The sequence below is a fragment of the Odocoileus virginianus genome, chromosome 8 (assembly GCF_023699985.2).
Source record: "Odocoileus virginianus isolate 20LAN1187 ecotype Illinois chromosome 8, Ovbor_1.2, whole genome shotgun sequence".
Taxonomy (NCBI): Eukaryota; Metazoa; Chordata; class Mammalia; order Artiodactyla; family Cervidae; genus Odocoileus; species Odocoileus virginianus.
The window spans coordinates 15330869-15345280 of NC_069681.1; the positions used below are offsets into that span (position 1 = coordinate 15330869).

Sequence of the window (14412 nt, forward strand, 5' to 3'; positions counted from 1 at the left end):
TCAAGAGGCAGGTCAGGTGGTCAGGATTCCCATCTCTTTCAGAATTTTCCACAGTTTATTGTGATCCACATAGTCAAAGGCTTTGGCATAGTCAATAAAGCAGAAACAGATGTTTTTCTGGAACTCTCTTGCTTTTTCAATGATCCAGCGGATATTGGCAATTTGATCTCTGGTTCCTCTGCCTTTTCTAAAACCAGCTTGAACATCTGTTCATGATTCACGTATTGCTGAAGACTGGCTTGGAGAATTTTGAGCATTACTTTACTAGTGTGTGAGATGAGTGCAATTGTGCGGTAGTTTGAGCATTCTTTGGCACCAGTAACAACTTTACTCTTAATAACAAAGAATCCACAGTCTCCAAAAATATTAAATATATATAATAAAGAGAATATTGGTCATCTTTTTTCTTAATAGACAATAGTCAAAACAATGTTATCAACAGGAGACACAAGCAATATGATCGTAAGGCATGTTGCACGGTCTTTCTCGCTGTAGTCAAGTACATCATGTCGCTGCAGAGGGTAGACTTTCCAGAAGTCTTCTCCTCGCTGTGATCCTCGCACACCGGGGGCACTTGGCGGACTGGAAGCACTGCTTGTGAAAGCAAGCTCTGCATGCTGCAAGCAAAGAGGAGAGCCATCAGCAAGTGGGTAACTGGTTTCTCAAATGTGTAATAGACGCTCATCCCCAGCCTGGGGAGAGAGGACCTGAAGCCAAGAGGACTTGTCCCCAGCAGGTCATGAGGATGGGCCTCCCTGGTGGGCCAGTGGTAAAGAATCCTCTTGCCAAGGCAAGAGACACGGGTTCCATCCCTGCGTCGGGAAGATACCCTGGAGCAGGAAATGGCAACCTGCTCCATATTCTTGCCCGAGGAATCCCATAGACAGAGGAGCCTGGTAGGCTACAGTCCATGACGTCACAAAGACTCAGACATGACCTACCAACTAAACAAAAACAACAACAAGGCCATGAGGACCAGTGAAACAGGCCGAGAGCTTGGGTAGTGCCTCCCAGATCCGCTCAAAGACCATCCATCGTGGGTGCCGGGAGAGATGGTGGCTGATGGCTCAGGAGGTGACATCCCTTCTCTGGAAATGGCCCCAACCAGAGAGCGCTGCCTCGATCAAGGTTATGCCCCCTTGCTGGTCCCAGGCCACATCCAGTGACTGGTCAATATGAGGTCTCAAGGCCTGGCTGGCTCTCTGTCCCTAATTTGGGAAAATGCTGAAAATCTACCCCAGCTCTACAGTCCCCTGAGAGATGCACTGAGCCTTCATGGTAAGCATACCATCTTCAACTTCTTCCTTGGCCCAGGCTGCTGCCTTCATACCCTCGTGGGTGTGGAGCCTGAGAACAAACCCTAAGGCAATGGTTCGCAAACTTTTGGCACCAGGGACCAGTTTCTAAGAAGATAATTTTTCCATGGGTCAGGGTTGGGGATGGTTTGGGGATGATTCAAGTGCATTACATTTATTGTGCATTTTATTTCTATTATTATTACATCAGGTCCACCTCAGATCATCAGGCGTTAGATGCCAGAGGTTGGGGACCCCTGCAGTGAACTTGGGGTTGACTGTGATTCAATTACAAAACAGGTGCAGCTGTAACTTGCCCTGATGTAGAAGAATTGGGGGATAGGTCAAACAGGGCCACCTCCTATCTCTGAACCCTGTTCCCTGAGACATCATTCCCCGCCCCACTCACACCTCCTCCCCGTGCACCCAAAACTTTACCAGCTCCAATTCAACAGAGAAGCATACACTAGCATCATTATACCTTAAGAAAATAACACTATGCTTTAGTTGTTAAGCTGTTATTAAGCTTAAGTTGATAGCTCAATTGGTAAAGACTCTGCCTGCAGTGCAGGAGACCTGGGTTCGATCCCTGGGTTGGGAAGATCCCATGGAGAAGGGAAAGGCTACCCACTCCAATATTCAGGCCCAGAGGATTCCATGGGTCCATGGGGTCACAAAGAGTTGGACACGACTGAGCGACTTTCACTTTCAAGCTTAAGTTAATTTTGTGCTTAAGTTAACAAACTTTGTGCTTATGTTATTATACTGCTATTAAGCTTACAGTATTATGGTATTAAGATACCTGAACATCTTCTACACGTTGCAGTCTGAAATGGGAAAATGACAGCTGTACTGCGGCAAAATTCACAAATGAAGCCTTTTCCTTGACAGAGCTGTAAGAATAGGAGTCAAAAGTGAGAGTCTTCATGGGTCATGTTTCTCCCGATGGAGAAACTGAGCTCCACTTTCACAGAGCTCTATAAACACCAGATTTTCACACTTCCCCACCCCAGGTACTGAAATGTGTTATTCTAAAATCCCCTAAATTGGCTGTGGAAGTAACAAGTTTCTGCATTTTAAAGCTTTATATAAATCTGTGAATTGCAATTTTCATAGAAGTCAAAATGAAACGTTCTTCACAGGACAAAAGATAGGCCTAGGCAACATATCATATTTGCAGAAGGCCACTGAATGTCATGGATACAAGTAGTAATTAAAAAGCCTGTCCATGTCAGATGAAAGAAAAATTTCAGTTCGGTATTCTATAAGCCAAGATGGTAAACTCCTCTCACTACACAAGAGTTCTAATGATATACAGTTTCAAAAACATCATTTTTTAAGTGTCTGTGATTCCAGCCTCTAGAAGGAACAGAATACTATCTCCTGCCACAATGGATGGATCAGAGCAATAAATGTGCGTCCATTTTGTGTGGACAACTGCATCAGGGTAGTTTGAGGCACCAGAGAAAGATCATGATTTTCAACATGTGTTCTTAACTGATCTCATTTTATTTCTGGGAGCTCCCCTGCAATTCATCAGTCCATGAAGACACAGAGCTCCTGTCCCACTGGATCCTGAGTCTATGCGGCTGCACTTGGCACATCAGAGCATACGAGAATGGAAGGAGGCCACACGCTGGGCTGCGTGCTCAGACTACCAGTCACTTGGCCCAGGCTTGCATTCCAGCAGGACACTCTTGGTCTGGTACCGAACAGCTCTGCACCTCATTTCACTCATCGGTAAATAGTGCAGGGGCTTCCCCGGGGGCTCAGTGGTAAAGAACCCGCCTGCTAATGCAGGGGACGCGGGTTCAGTCCATGGACTGGGAAGATCCCCTGGAGAAGGAAATGGCAACGCACTCCAGTACTCTTGCCTGGAAAATCTTATGGACAGAGGGGCTTGGTGGGCTACAGTCCACGAGGTCGCACGAGAGTTGGACATGACTTAGTGACTAAACTACGGCGATGGAAAGTGTTGCTGGCACTTTCCTCAGTTTGTGAGGGTAAAGGAAGCAAGTGCAGAACAGCCCACCCGGGATCGGCCGCAGAAAGGACAGCTCAGGGCCACACCCGCCGGGGCAAGGAGCTCTCACCTCGCAGCCGGCCACGTGCTCGAGGGAAGCTTTCAGAATGTCCCTGAGCGAGGGCGCCAGCAGCCCCTTCTTGACCTGGACCATGTCCTCCAGGGAGAACAAGTGGAGCGCCTCCGTCAAGTGTCCTGGCAGCTGCTCAAACGCCTTCAGTGTGCTTCAGGAGAGAAAACCAAGAGGAAATCAGAAACTCACGCGCACAGGTCGGGGCAGGAACCCGGGACTGGGGAGAAGGGTCTGTTTTTTCCTGGCTCTCAAAACTGAAATTTTTCAACTCAACTTAAAAAAAGAAAAAAAAAAGCCCCAGGAACAAGTTAATCTTACTCCCTACTTTACATTTTGCAAGTTTTGCTTGGAAGCCAGGAAGTTAAAATTTCGTAAATAATGATTTCAAAAAGCTGAATGAGCAAAGTGTCTCTGACAGCTGCCCATGTAAACTTTGAGTGAAAGAAAACTTAAAATTTGGTTTTTGAGTCCTGACAACATGTACTGAGATAATAATGACCACTTTATTCAACTCCAGCTCAATTTCAAGTCCATCAGTGTGACTGATGGATATCTCAGGAGAGTTATTGATGCTATGACTCCCAAACCTCGGGTCCAGCACTGATATTAAGACACAAGCATCCAACTGAGTCGGGAAGATCTCCTGGAGAAGGAAATGGCAACCGACTCCAGTATTCCTGCCTGGGAAATCTTATGGACAGAGGAGCCTGGCAGGCTACAGTCCCCCAAGGAATTGGACATGACTAAGCAACAACCACAATCCAAGTGCCGCTAGTTAAAGGGACTTGGATGTCCCATGGGCATTCAGCACAGTATATAATCTTCTCCCAGCCCCCCGATCTCTTTCTGAACCCCCTATGTCAGTTAGCAGCATCACCATGCACTGCAATCCCAAGCCTACACTGCACCTGATGCTCTAGGGATGCTAAACCCAGTTTAATTCTCTGCCCAGCTATGGGTGGTCCTCGCTCACACTATTTCCTCGGCCGGAGGGTCCCTGAACCCTCGTTTTTGCTCTAACTTGCTCTTCAAGCTCTGGCTTTGTCCCTAGGAAGCCTTGTCTGCCCGCCTCCCCACCTTGTCCCTTAAAAACTACGTGCCGCCCCTCCCCCATGCCCTCAGGAGCACGTGCACAGGCACACGCTTTGGCAATGATCTCTCTGTGCTGACTTCCTCCCCAGACTCTCCCTGAACACGTGTCCTGTTGCTTTTTCATCTGAGGCACAGAGTGGATATTCAAGACATATTTGCAGATGGTAAGAACTGTGGATATTGTTCATGTTACAGAGAAAACTGAGGCCCTGAGAAGAAACGAACTTTTCACCCCAAAGCCAGGAGGTATAGCTCAAGGCCAAATGATTATAAAGGACAAGCTCCTCCCCAAGAAATGTAATTCAGAAGTAGTGCATCATTAAATAAAGATCAGAACTAGAAAGCAGCTTTAAAAGAGAACAAAATTTTTTAAAAACCTAAAATCCCAACTGGTAGCTCAGATGCTAAAGAATCTACCTGCAATGCAGGAGACCCTGATTCAATCCCAGAGTTGGAAAGATCCCCTGGAGAAGGGAATGGCAATCATTCCAGTATTCTTGCCTGGAGATCTCCATGGACACACCATGGGGACACAAAGAGTTGGACACAACTGAGAGACGATCTCAGCTATTATAACAAATAATCCTAACTCCTTGAGTAACTTTTCCTCCTCTTAAAAATATCTCTGCTAAATGAATTCATGCCTGGGCCTTTATGGCCATGGCCTCTAAAAGTTCATCCTCAGGACAAACCTATGAATGTGGTCAGAGATTCAGCTGAAGCTTAGTGTTTAGGTGGTTTTTTTTTTTTTTTATAACAAAAGATATTTAAAATGTATTAGGTGTTCAGTAATAGGACAATACTTAAATGAATACCACATCATAGTACAGAATATTATACAGCCAGTAAAAGTCGGCATGCCTCTTTATCAGAGTGTTTTATTTATTTATTTTTTATCAGAGTGTTTTAAAAGGCACTGGTACACCCATGAACACAGCAGCACTAGTCACAATAACCAAAAGAAAGCAACCCAAGGTGGATGGATCAGTCAACAAAAGATGGAATATAGAGACAATGTATGTATATTCAACATCACTCCGCCTTTCAAAGGAAATACTCACACAGGCCACAGTGTGAGTGAAGCTTGAAGACATGATGCTACATGAAATGCCAGGCACAAAACAATAAACACTGTATGATTCCACCCATATGAGGTACTTAGAATAGTCAAAATCATAGAGACAGAAAAGAGAATGATGGTTCCCACAGGCTGGAACAGAGGATGGAGAACTACTGTGGGTAAAGAGTTTCAGTTCCACAAAATGAAAAGAGCTCTTGGATGGATGGTGATGATGGTAGCAACATGAATGTACCTAACCGCTTAACTGTGCACTTAAAAAGGGTTAGGATGGTAACTTTATGTTACGTGTGTTTTATCACAACTTAAATACCCTGGAGAAGGGAAAGGCTACCCATTCCAGTATGCTGGCCTGGAGAATTCCATGGACAAAGGAACCTAGTGGGCTACAGTCCTTGGGGTCACAAAAGTTGGACACAACTGAACAACTTTCACTTTCATTTTTTTTTTCAAAACAATAATAAAATCCCATTGCCTAGGGTTGTTTTATACTTAAACTGGTCCATTCTTCTTGACATGTTAAATTCCCTGGTAGTGAGTAAGAACGTTTAGCAACATTCAAGAGAGTGTCTATATCCCCAAGGAGAGGCATGAGATGATCACTGTGCACTGGTGGAGATGGACCACAAAGCACAGAGGACCAGCAAGAGTGTGGAGGTTATCAGACCTCCCATTCATGGCACAGCCCATCCCAGCCAGCAGTGGTACCTTTCAGCAAACCTGCAGGTCTTCAACAGCTTCTTGATATGAAACAGCTGCTCCTGGATTTCCTAATGTGAGAAACCAAATGGGGGGGAAGTGTAATGTGATAAGTAACACTGGAAATTATAAGTCAAAATTAAATGTTATTTCTAACCTTGAAATGCTACAACTCTAGAAAATAAGCCTTTGAAATGCACAGTCTATAAAGCATATAGACTGTGCATATATATAAAGCATATAATGCACAGTCTATAAAGTGGCCCATGACTGAGTCCAGAGATCTACAGAGGGCCCAGGAAGGACCCAGGTCTTGGGGAGTCTAAAGCTTACACGATGTCTGGGGCCTTCTTTTTTAAAAAATACCAAACTATGTACAAAAGAGGGAGATTCTGTGATTGGAGACACCATGGATGTACCTGGAGGACATTATGCCAAGTGAGTGAAGTCAGACACAGAAAGACAAAAACTGCCTGATCTCATTTATACAGGGAATCTAAAAAAGTCAAGTACATAAAAGCACAGACTATAAGGGTGGATCCTGGAGTGAGGAGGTGGGGAAATGGGGAGATAACTGGCCCAGGACACAGAGTTACAGTTACCTAGGATAAGACCACGGCATTGGGAAGGAGCTGGACATGAGTTAGCGACTAAACAACAAGGATAAGTCTAGAGATCTCATGTACAGCATGATGAGTATCATTCACGAGACTGTATTAAAAACTGGAAATTTGTTAAGAGAGTAAGTTTTAGGTGTTCTCATCACATACACAGGTAACCCCATGAGGTGATGGATATGTTAATTAGCTTGACTATCAATCATTTCACTGTGTACATGTACATCAAGTCATCATGTAGTACCCCTTAAACACATACAATTTTTCTTTAAAAGATGGTGGTTGTTGAGTCGCTAAGTTGTGTCCGACTCTTGCATCCCCATGGACTGTAGCCCACTAGGCTCCTCTGTCCTTGGGATTTTCCAGGCAAGAATACTGGAGCAGGGTTGCCATTTCCTTCTCCAGGGGATCTTCTCTACCCAGGGATCTAACCTGGTCTCCAGCACTGCAGGCAGATTCATTACTGACTGAGCTAGCAGGGAAGGCCCATTTAAAAGATAATAAAATTCAAAAGCTAGGTACAAACAAAACTAGGCATAAAGATAAGATCTGGGTATGGGGCTTTGAAAAGAGCCTAAGCAGGAGGTCTCTGAAGCACAAGCTCCAGCTGCTGGATAGTAAGTCCACCCCTGAAAGGCTCTCTGGATCCCCAGAGCCGGGGGGAGACGTTCACTTACTGCCACAGGGCCCTTTTGGCCACTGAACTCCCTCCCCCAGGAAAGGTGGCTGCTCACCCTCACTCTGTCCAGTTCCTTAGCCTTCGTGTACAGGCCGTGGCTGACGTGCAGCAGGTTGAAGATGGGCTCATGCCATATGTGGTCCAGCAGGCGTTTGGAGAAGTTGCTGACGTAGTACTTCCGGAAGTCCCACATCCTGAGGATCCGGGCGGGAATGCAGGACTCCGAGTACGAGTGGCAGCAGTCGCAGAAGTACTTCCCCAGGTATTCGCAGTACCGGAGCCGCTTCACGAACTCTGCCAGGGTGCACAGGACGATGAGCACCGGCTCACCTGAGGCCGGAAACCCACCCTCGCCCCGCCTCCCACGCCCGCCCAAGGTGGAGACTCAAGATGGCTGTTCTCATGCTGGGGAGAACAGCAGCCACTGGAGGCCCTGAGTCATGGAGGGTCATGAGCTTCACTTTTGTGGAACGGGTGCTGGAAAACAGAACCCTGCCCCAAACACCTGGATTTGGAAGATGGGCCTTTAAGCTGACACGTGGCCAACAGAACATGAGATTCAAGGTCTGGGGATTTGGTGGGAATTCAGACCCAACCTCCTACTTGGCAGGAAGACTCTGACAAGCCCAAATCTCTTCAGGCTAATTGTCCTGAAGCCACAAAAACAGCCCAGAATTGTATTCTGTGATACCACAGGTATGAAAAATGCTTTTTAATGATAACGCACACTCTGTATGCTATCAGAAAGTAGTATCCTAAAAGAGTTCTTGGATAAATCCATGAGGAAGAAATAAAACAGAAAAATGCACAAAGGATGGGAATACATGGGAAGAGAAAACATAACCAGTAAAGATCTGAAAAACATATATGGTGACCCGCATCCCCTACACACACTCACTCACTCACTTTCACTCTCTCTCTCTCCCCCCTTTGGGGACAATCACTTCCTTAGGCAACCTTTCACTCCCAGGCCAATAAGCCTGGATTAAGTTCCCTGGCTATAACACCCATAGCATTCTTGACTTTCTCTTTCATTGAAAGTATCACCCAGTTATATACTTGGCTGATGACATCCTGTCAGCAAGCTCCATGAGGGAAGGAGCACATTCCTATCAACGAATCATCTTCACATCTGAACAAACTCTGGGAGGTACTTTAAAAGTTGGTGGAATCATAGTCACACATCTTCACAGTTTCTGACTCATACATTCAATATTTACTGAGGCACCAGGATACAGTGGTTAACCAGAGAGATATGGTCCCCACTAGACTTTAGCTGGGAAGATGAGTCATTGAAAGAAAATCATTTCCAACTGTGATGCATGGCAGGCACTATCATTCTACCATGGCAGGCATGGTAGGAAGTTCAGATGGATTTATGCTTTTTGTTTTTATTTCTTGAGGTGGAGATGCTCAAAGTCTTACTCCATCCCAGAACGCCTATCAAAGGCCAAGGGAACCCTTTCCAGCAAATCTCCCCTCCCTAGGCTTCCACAGGTCAGACCTATGGATGCTCTTACAGCAAAATAAGTGATTCCCAGTCTGAACTGGGCAACTCGCCTTTCTGATTGGGTGAAACCTGATTTTCTAGGCCCTGAGGCCACTCCCTCAAACTTTCTCAGAGGAGTCTGGTTAGGTCCTAGGTAAGCCATCTAATCATTTAACAAATATCTTTCAAGTCCCAACTGTGTGTGAGGCATACTTGCAGGAGCAGGAGATAAAGCAATAGATAACACAGACCACATGCTGATAATATGTGTATAATAGATAACTAATGAGAACCTGCTGTATAGCCCAGAGAACTCTATTCAGTGGTCTGTGGTGACCTAAATGGGAAGGAAATTCGAAAAAGAGGGGATATGTGTAAACATATAACGGATTCACTGTGGTGGACAGCAGAAAGTAACACAAAATCGTAAAGCAAGTATACCTGAATAACAGTCAATTAAAAATAAAATAAACCACGTATCTGTCCTCATGGAACTTAGAATCTAGTGAGAGACAGATAATAATAAGGAAGATCAATAAGACAGAGTATTTTAGGGAGATAAGGACTTGAATAAAAACAAAAAGGAAGGGGAATATCAAGTGTATGTGGGTGTTTGTAGCCAAGAGGGTGATGAGGTGGAGTTTCAGTAGGGCAGCCAAGGAAGACGTGAGAGTGCAGATGGGAAGGAAGGAAGGGAACTAGCCCCAGTTGTGGGAGGGCGCGCGGCGTGTCCAGGGGAGGGCATTCCAGGGGGAGAAAAGCACAGATGCAGATCCCTGAGTCAGGAGTGAGCCTGTAACCTTCAAGGACCAGCAGGGAGGCCATGTGGCTTGAGCTCAACGCCCGATGGGGCAAGAGCTGGGAGATGAGAGTCGTAAAGCAATGGGCAGTTACAGTGCAGGTCACAGTGGCCTCTTCACCACAGAGAAGGCAGTGTTATGAAGTGACTGTAACAATTTCTCATCTTAGACATAAGAACAACGCACGTCCCCCGTTTCTGTGCTATACGCTAGGTTCTCACTAGTCATGTGCTTTGTTCACAGTTGTATACATATGTCAATCCCGATCTCCAACCCCCCAAAAAGAAGGTACAGTCTATTTGTAGGACATACATTAAGTTAACCTTAAATACGTATTCCAATATACATTCAGTTCAGTTTAGTCGCTCAGTCGTGTCCAACTGTTTGTGACCCCATGGACTGCAGCACGCCAGGTTTCCTTGCTTCACCAACTCCCAACTCCTAGAGCTTGCTCAAACTCATGTCCATTGAGTTGGTAATGCCATCCAACCATCTCATCCTCTGTCATCCCCTTCTCCTCCTGCCTTCAATGTTTCCCAGCATCGGGGTCTTTTCCAATGAGTCAGTTCTTTACATCAGGTGGCCACAGTATTGGAGTTTCAGCTTCAGCTTACAATATACATCAGTTCAGTCGCTCAGTCACATCCAACTCTTTGCGATCCCATGAACCACAGCACACCAGGCCTCCCTGTCCATCACCAACTCCCAGAGTCCACCCAAACCCATGTCCATCGAGTCGGTGATGGCATCCAACCATCTCATCCTCTGTCGTCCTCTTCTCCTCCTGCCCTCAATCTTTCCCAGCATCAGGATTAGGTGCAGACAAATACTATTTGATTGCACTTATGTGAGGTACCAAGAAGAGTCAAATTCATAGAGTCAGAAAGTACATTGGTAGATGCCAGGGGCTGGGGGATAGGAGGTGGGAAGGGGGGAATGGGGACAGTGTGTAATGGGGACAGAGTTTCAGTTTAGGAAGGTGAAAAATTTGGGAGATGAATGATGGCGAGAGTTACACAACACTGTGAATATACTTAGTGCCACTGAACTATACAGTTAAATATGGATAAAATAGTATGTTTTATCCATACATGACTAATGTGGATGGACTAGTGATGTATGGATGTGAGAGTTGGACCATAAAGAAGGCTGAGAGTCGAAGAATTGATGCCTTTGAATTGTGGTGTTGTAGAAGACTCTTGAGAGTCCCTTGGACAGCAAGGTGATCCAACCAGTCAATCCTAAAGGAAATCAACCCTGAATATTCATTGGAAGGACTGATGCTAAAGCTCCAATACTTTGGCCATCTGATGTGAAGAGCCAACTCATTGGAAACGACTCTGATGCTTGGAAAGATTGAAGGTAAAAGGAGAAGAGGGTGGCAGAGGATGAGATGGTTAGAAAGCATCACCAACTCAATGGACATGAATCTGAGCAAACTCAGGGAGATAGTGAAGGACAGGGAAGATTGGCATAATGCAGTCCATAGAGTCTCTAAGAGCTGGACAGGACTTAGTGACTGAACAACAACAAGAGTATGTTTTATATTATGTGACTTTCATGACAATTAAAAAACATTAAAAAAAATGATGCAAACTGCCCAACTTTCTTTTGGATGTATAGAGAGATAATTAGGAAACCTAAAATTGGTTATTTGGGGGGCTTTCTTACTTATGATGTTTAAAAATGTAAGAGTATGGGTATGAAATTATGTAAATTTCATTCATATGCTTATTAATGAAATCACCATTGAACAAAAGATTTGTTGCTGTCTATATTGTCTTGCATGCACTTGAGAGAAATGAATAAACCAATATTTATGCTTTAAGGTAAAAATGTCATTGCCTAATAAGTAAGCAACCCAATATCCATACTTACTAGGTTCTATTGGCGTTCCACAGCCAGCACAGAAAAAATTTTGGGCTATTACCACGAGATCCCTCCTGAGGACAGAAAATGGTAAGAGTTATATTTCAGAAAAGGCCAACAGGGCATTTTTCACTGATTGGAAGAGAAATTGACATTGGGATGTTTTTCTTAGTTTGAGGGCTTAATTTTATCATTTTTTCATTTGGGAAAGAAATAGAATTTTTCTTTCCCAAGAACAGAGCTTTCTAGTTGTGTCAGGAAGCATTTAACAAAAGGCTTCTTGCTGTGTGCTGTTTTGGATCTGTCAGGAACCCTCTGGCCCTTATTAATTCCTGAATGTTCAGGAATTAAGAGGAGAGGCACGCCTTTCCCGGGGCTGAGGAATCCAGGCATTTCTCATTACAGTGATAAGTACCTTCTTCCTTTTTATGAGCCAAATGGTAAAAGATGATTGTTTGCAGCTCTCTCTTTGATAGGGATCATCTTATGTTTTGTAAGTCTGGAATTTTAACATTTGTCTTTGCTGAGGATTACTACGGTATATATGCCCACGTCACGTTGATTAAAAACACCTTTGCTCCATCAGAGCTTTGGTCCCGTGTCTTTCTTTCTTTTCCTCTTTCTTTTTATTCTTTCTCTCTTTCTCTCTCTCTATTTCTGGCTAATTCCTTGGAGCGCGGAGGCCCGCTGAGCTCACTTTCCCGCCCGGGCTTCTAAGACCCTCTCGAGAAGGCACACTGCACCTTCACCCACTCGAGAGGGCGCCTGGTGCATCCGTGCGGCAGCGTGAGCCCTGAGAACGGGGCTCTATTGGCTTTCCGCGTAAACCAGGGGATATCAGCCTCTTTCTCTCTCTTACTCTCCGGACCACCAGGTTCTGGTCCACTAAAGGACCAACATAGTTGAAATCTCTGGGTCTTTTAAAAGCTCTTGCTACCACCAAAGCAGAAGTCAGTATCACAAATAACCGTTCCACCAGAGTCTTTAGAGACTTCTCATGTGGCATCACAGAGTTCTCTCTCCTGAGAGGACTAGAAGCATATAATACATGGGAGGAGGTTCAGGGGGACAAGACACCATCCCCAAACTTGCTTGGGAAGTTTACAAATGGATCCAGGGACATTTAGATGAATATGAGGTATTGTAAGACAATGCTGTCAAAGATTTTTGGTGAAAGATAGAATATTGAAGTGTTTGCTATTCAACTGTTAGTGTTGCAATTCCAAAGGGGATTTGGCAATATGGAGAAAGCTGTAACACTTTAATACAGTTTAAGGTCAGCAAAAATGGCCAAGGTAAAAATGCATGGTAAAAATATGTGTGCTTTAGAGAGAACCCAGGGAAATCCCAGAGGAAAGACAATCCAGGTCAAGAGAAGTGACTCCGCCCAAGGCTTGGAGAGGGAACTCTTCTCACTAAGCAGCCCCAGAGAACTTCCTCATATTCTCCCAAGAGGAAAAAAAAAACCAGTCTATAAGGCACCTCTGTGGGGCACAGGCAATAACCATCGCAGACCCTTCATAACTCTGCAGTTTGCACACTGTATTAAATACCAACCAAGAGGAATGAAAAAAAATGCATTTGGTTAAAATATACTTTTGTCTACAACGTCATATACTCTCAGAATAAATAAATTAAACTATTACTTTAAATTATGGGATTCCAAGGTGACTCAGTGATAAAGAACCCATCTGCCAACGCAGGAAATGCGGGTTCCATCCCTGGGTCAGGAAGATCTCCTGGAGAAGGAAATGGCAACCCACTCCAGTATTCTTGCCTGGAAAATCCCATGGACAGAGGAGCCTGGCGGGCTACAGTCCATGGGCTCGCAAAGAGTCAGACATGACTGAGCAACTCAGCACAGCACTACTTTAAATTATTATATATATATATATCTGTATATCCTTTTTGCACCATCTTATTTGTCTTTTAGAATTTTGTTACTTCTTAGAGAACAGAGGTGTTTTCATTTGCATTCTGTCACGTTTTTTGACTATAAGTTAGTTAGTTCAGTTTATAAGAGTTCTCCTCAAGATGAAGTGTTCCTTTAAAAAAATGAATTCACTGACTTTTTATTCCACATTGCCCTAGAAAATAGAGTGGTCTAGTCTTAAAATTACTGTATGATATTTTTAAGGTTCACCATTAGCCACTTAATATGAGCCTGTTTACTTCTCAATTGTTATGTAATGTTCATAGTTAAGGAAACATAGTTAAATTCTCAACGTGTCAAAACTTACAGAGGCCAAAAGCCCATGGTAAATGGGGTGCCAAGAAAGCTAACTCAGAAAAATGTGCCCAAATTTCTTTCTCCTAAAACAAATTTTCCTTTGTCCCTTGGTGTTTTATTTCTTGCCTTCACCCGTCTCCATGAAGAGACAGAAGGAACCCGTCACAGCTTGTGTTCTAACTGGATGGGTGGTCAAAGCAGCAGCCTAGACTTACTTGAGTGGTGGATGAACATTAAATATGATTTGAAACCTAGGGGGCGCCCAGTCTCCAGTCCGTCTGATCCTTGACTTCAGTTTAATTTCCTGGACGACATCTGTGCTGGATTCAAAGTCTTTCTGGACCCGCTCTTCATTTACAACCTGCATAAATAACCCAGAAGAGGATTCAGGAGCAACTTAAACAAGCACATTTCAAAAACTGAAATGAAAAGAACGTTCAGCTGTGTTCCCAACATTAACCTTTACCT

The 14412-nt window shown here is 44.4% G+C and overlaps 1 protein-coding gene across 6 annotated transcripts in view; it reads right to left on the reverse strand.

Moving 5' to 3' along the window:
- Positions 1-356: 356 nt before the first annotated feature.
- The window catches only part of RUBCNL (rubicon like autophagy enhancer), a 40106-nt gene continuing 26050 nt past the window's right edge, over positions 357-14412 (reverse strand). For all 6 annotated transcript variants that reach the window (XM_070471231.1, XM_070471227.1, XM_070471230.1 and 3 more), the window contains exons 8-14: positions 14160-14305; positions 11724-11788; positions 7612-7850; positions 6270-6331; positions 3389-3542; positions 2098-2188; positions 357-617 (exon numbers count right to left, since the gene is read on the reverse strand). In XM_070471231.1, coding sequence (XP_070327332.1) covers positions 505-617; positions 2098-2188; positions 3389-3542; positions 6270-6331; positions 7612-7850; positions 11724-11788; positions 14160-14305 — 870 coding nt within the window. In that variant the 3' untranslated portion in view covers positions 357-504. The remainder of the gene's footprint in view (positions 618-2097; positions 2189-3388; positions 3543-6269; positions 6332-7611; positions 7851-11723; positions 11789-14159; positions 14306-14412) is intronic.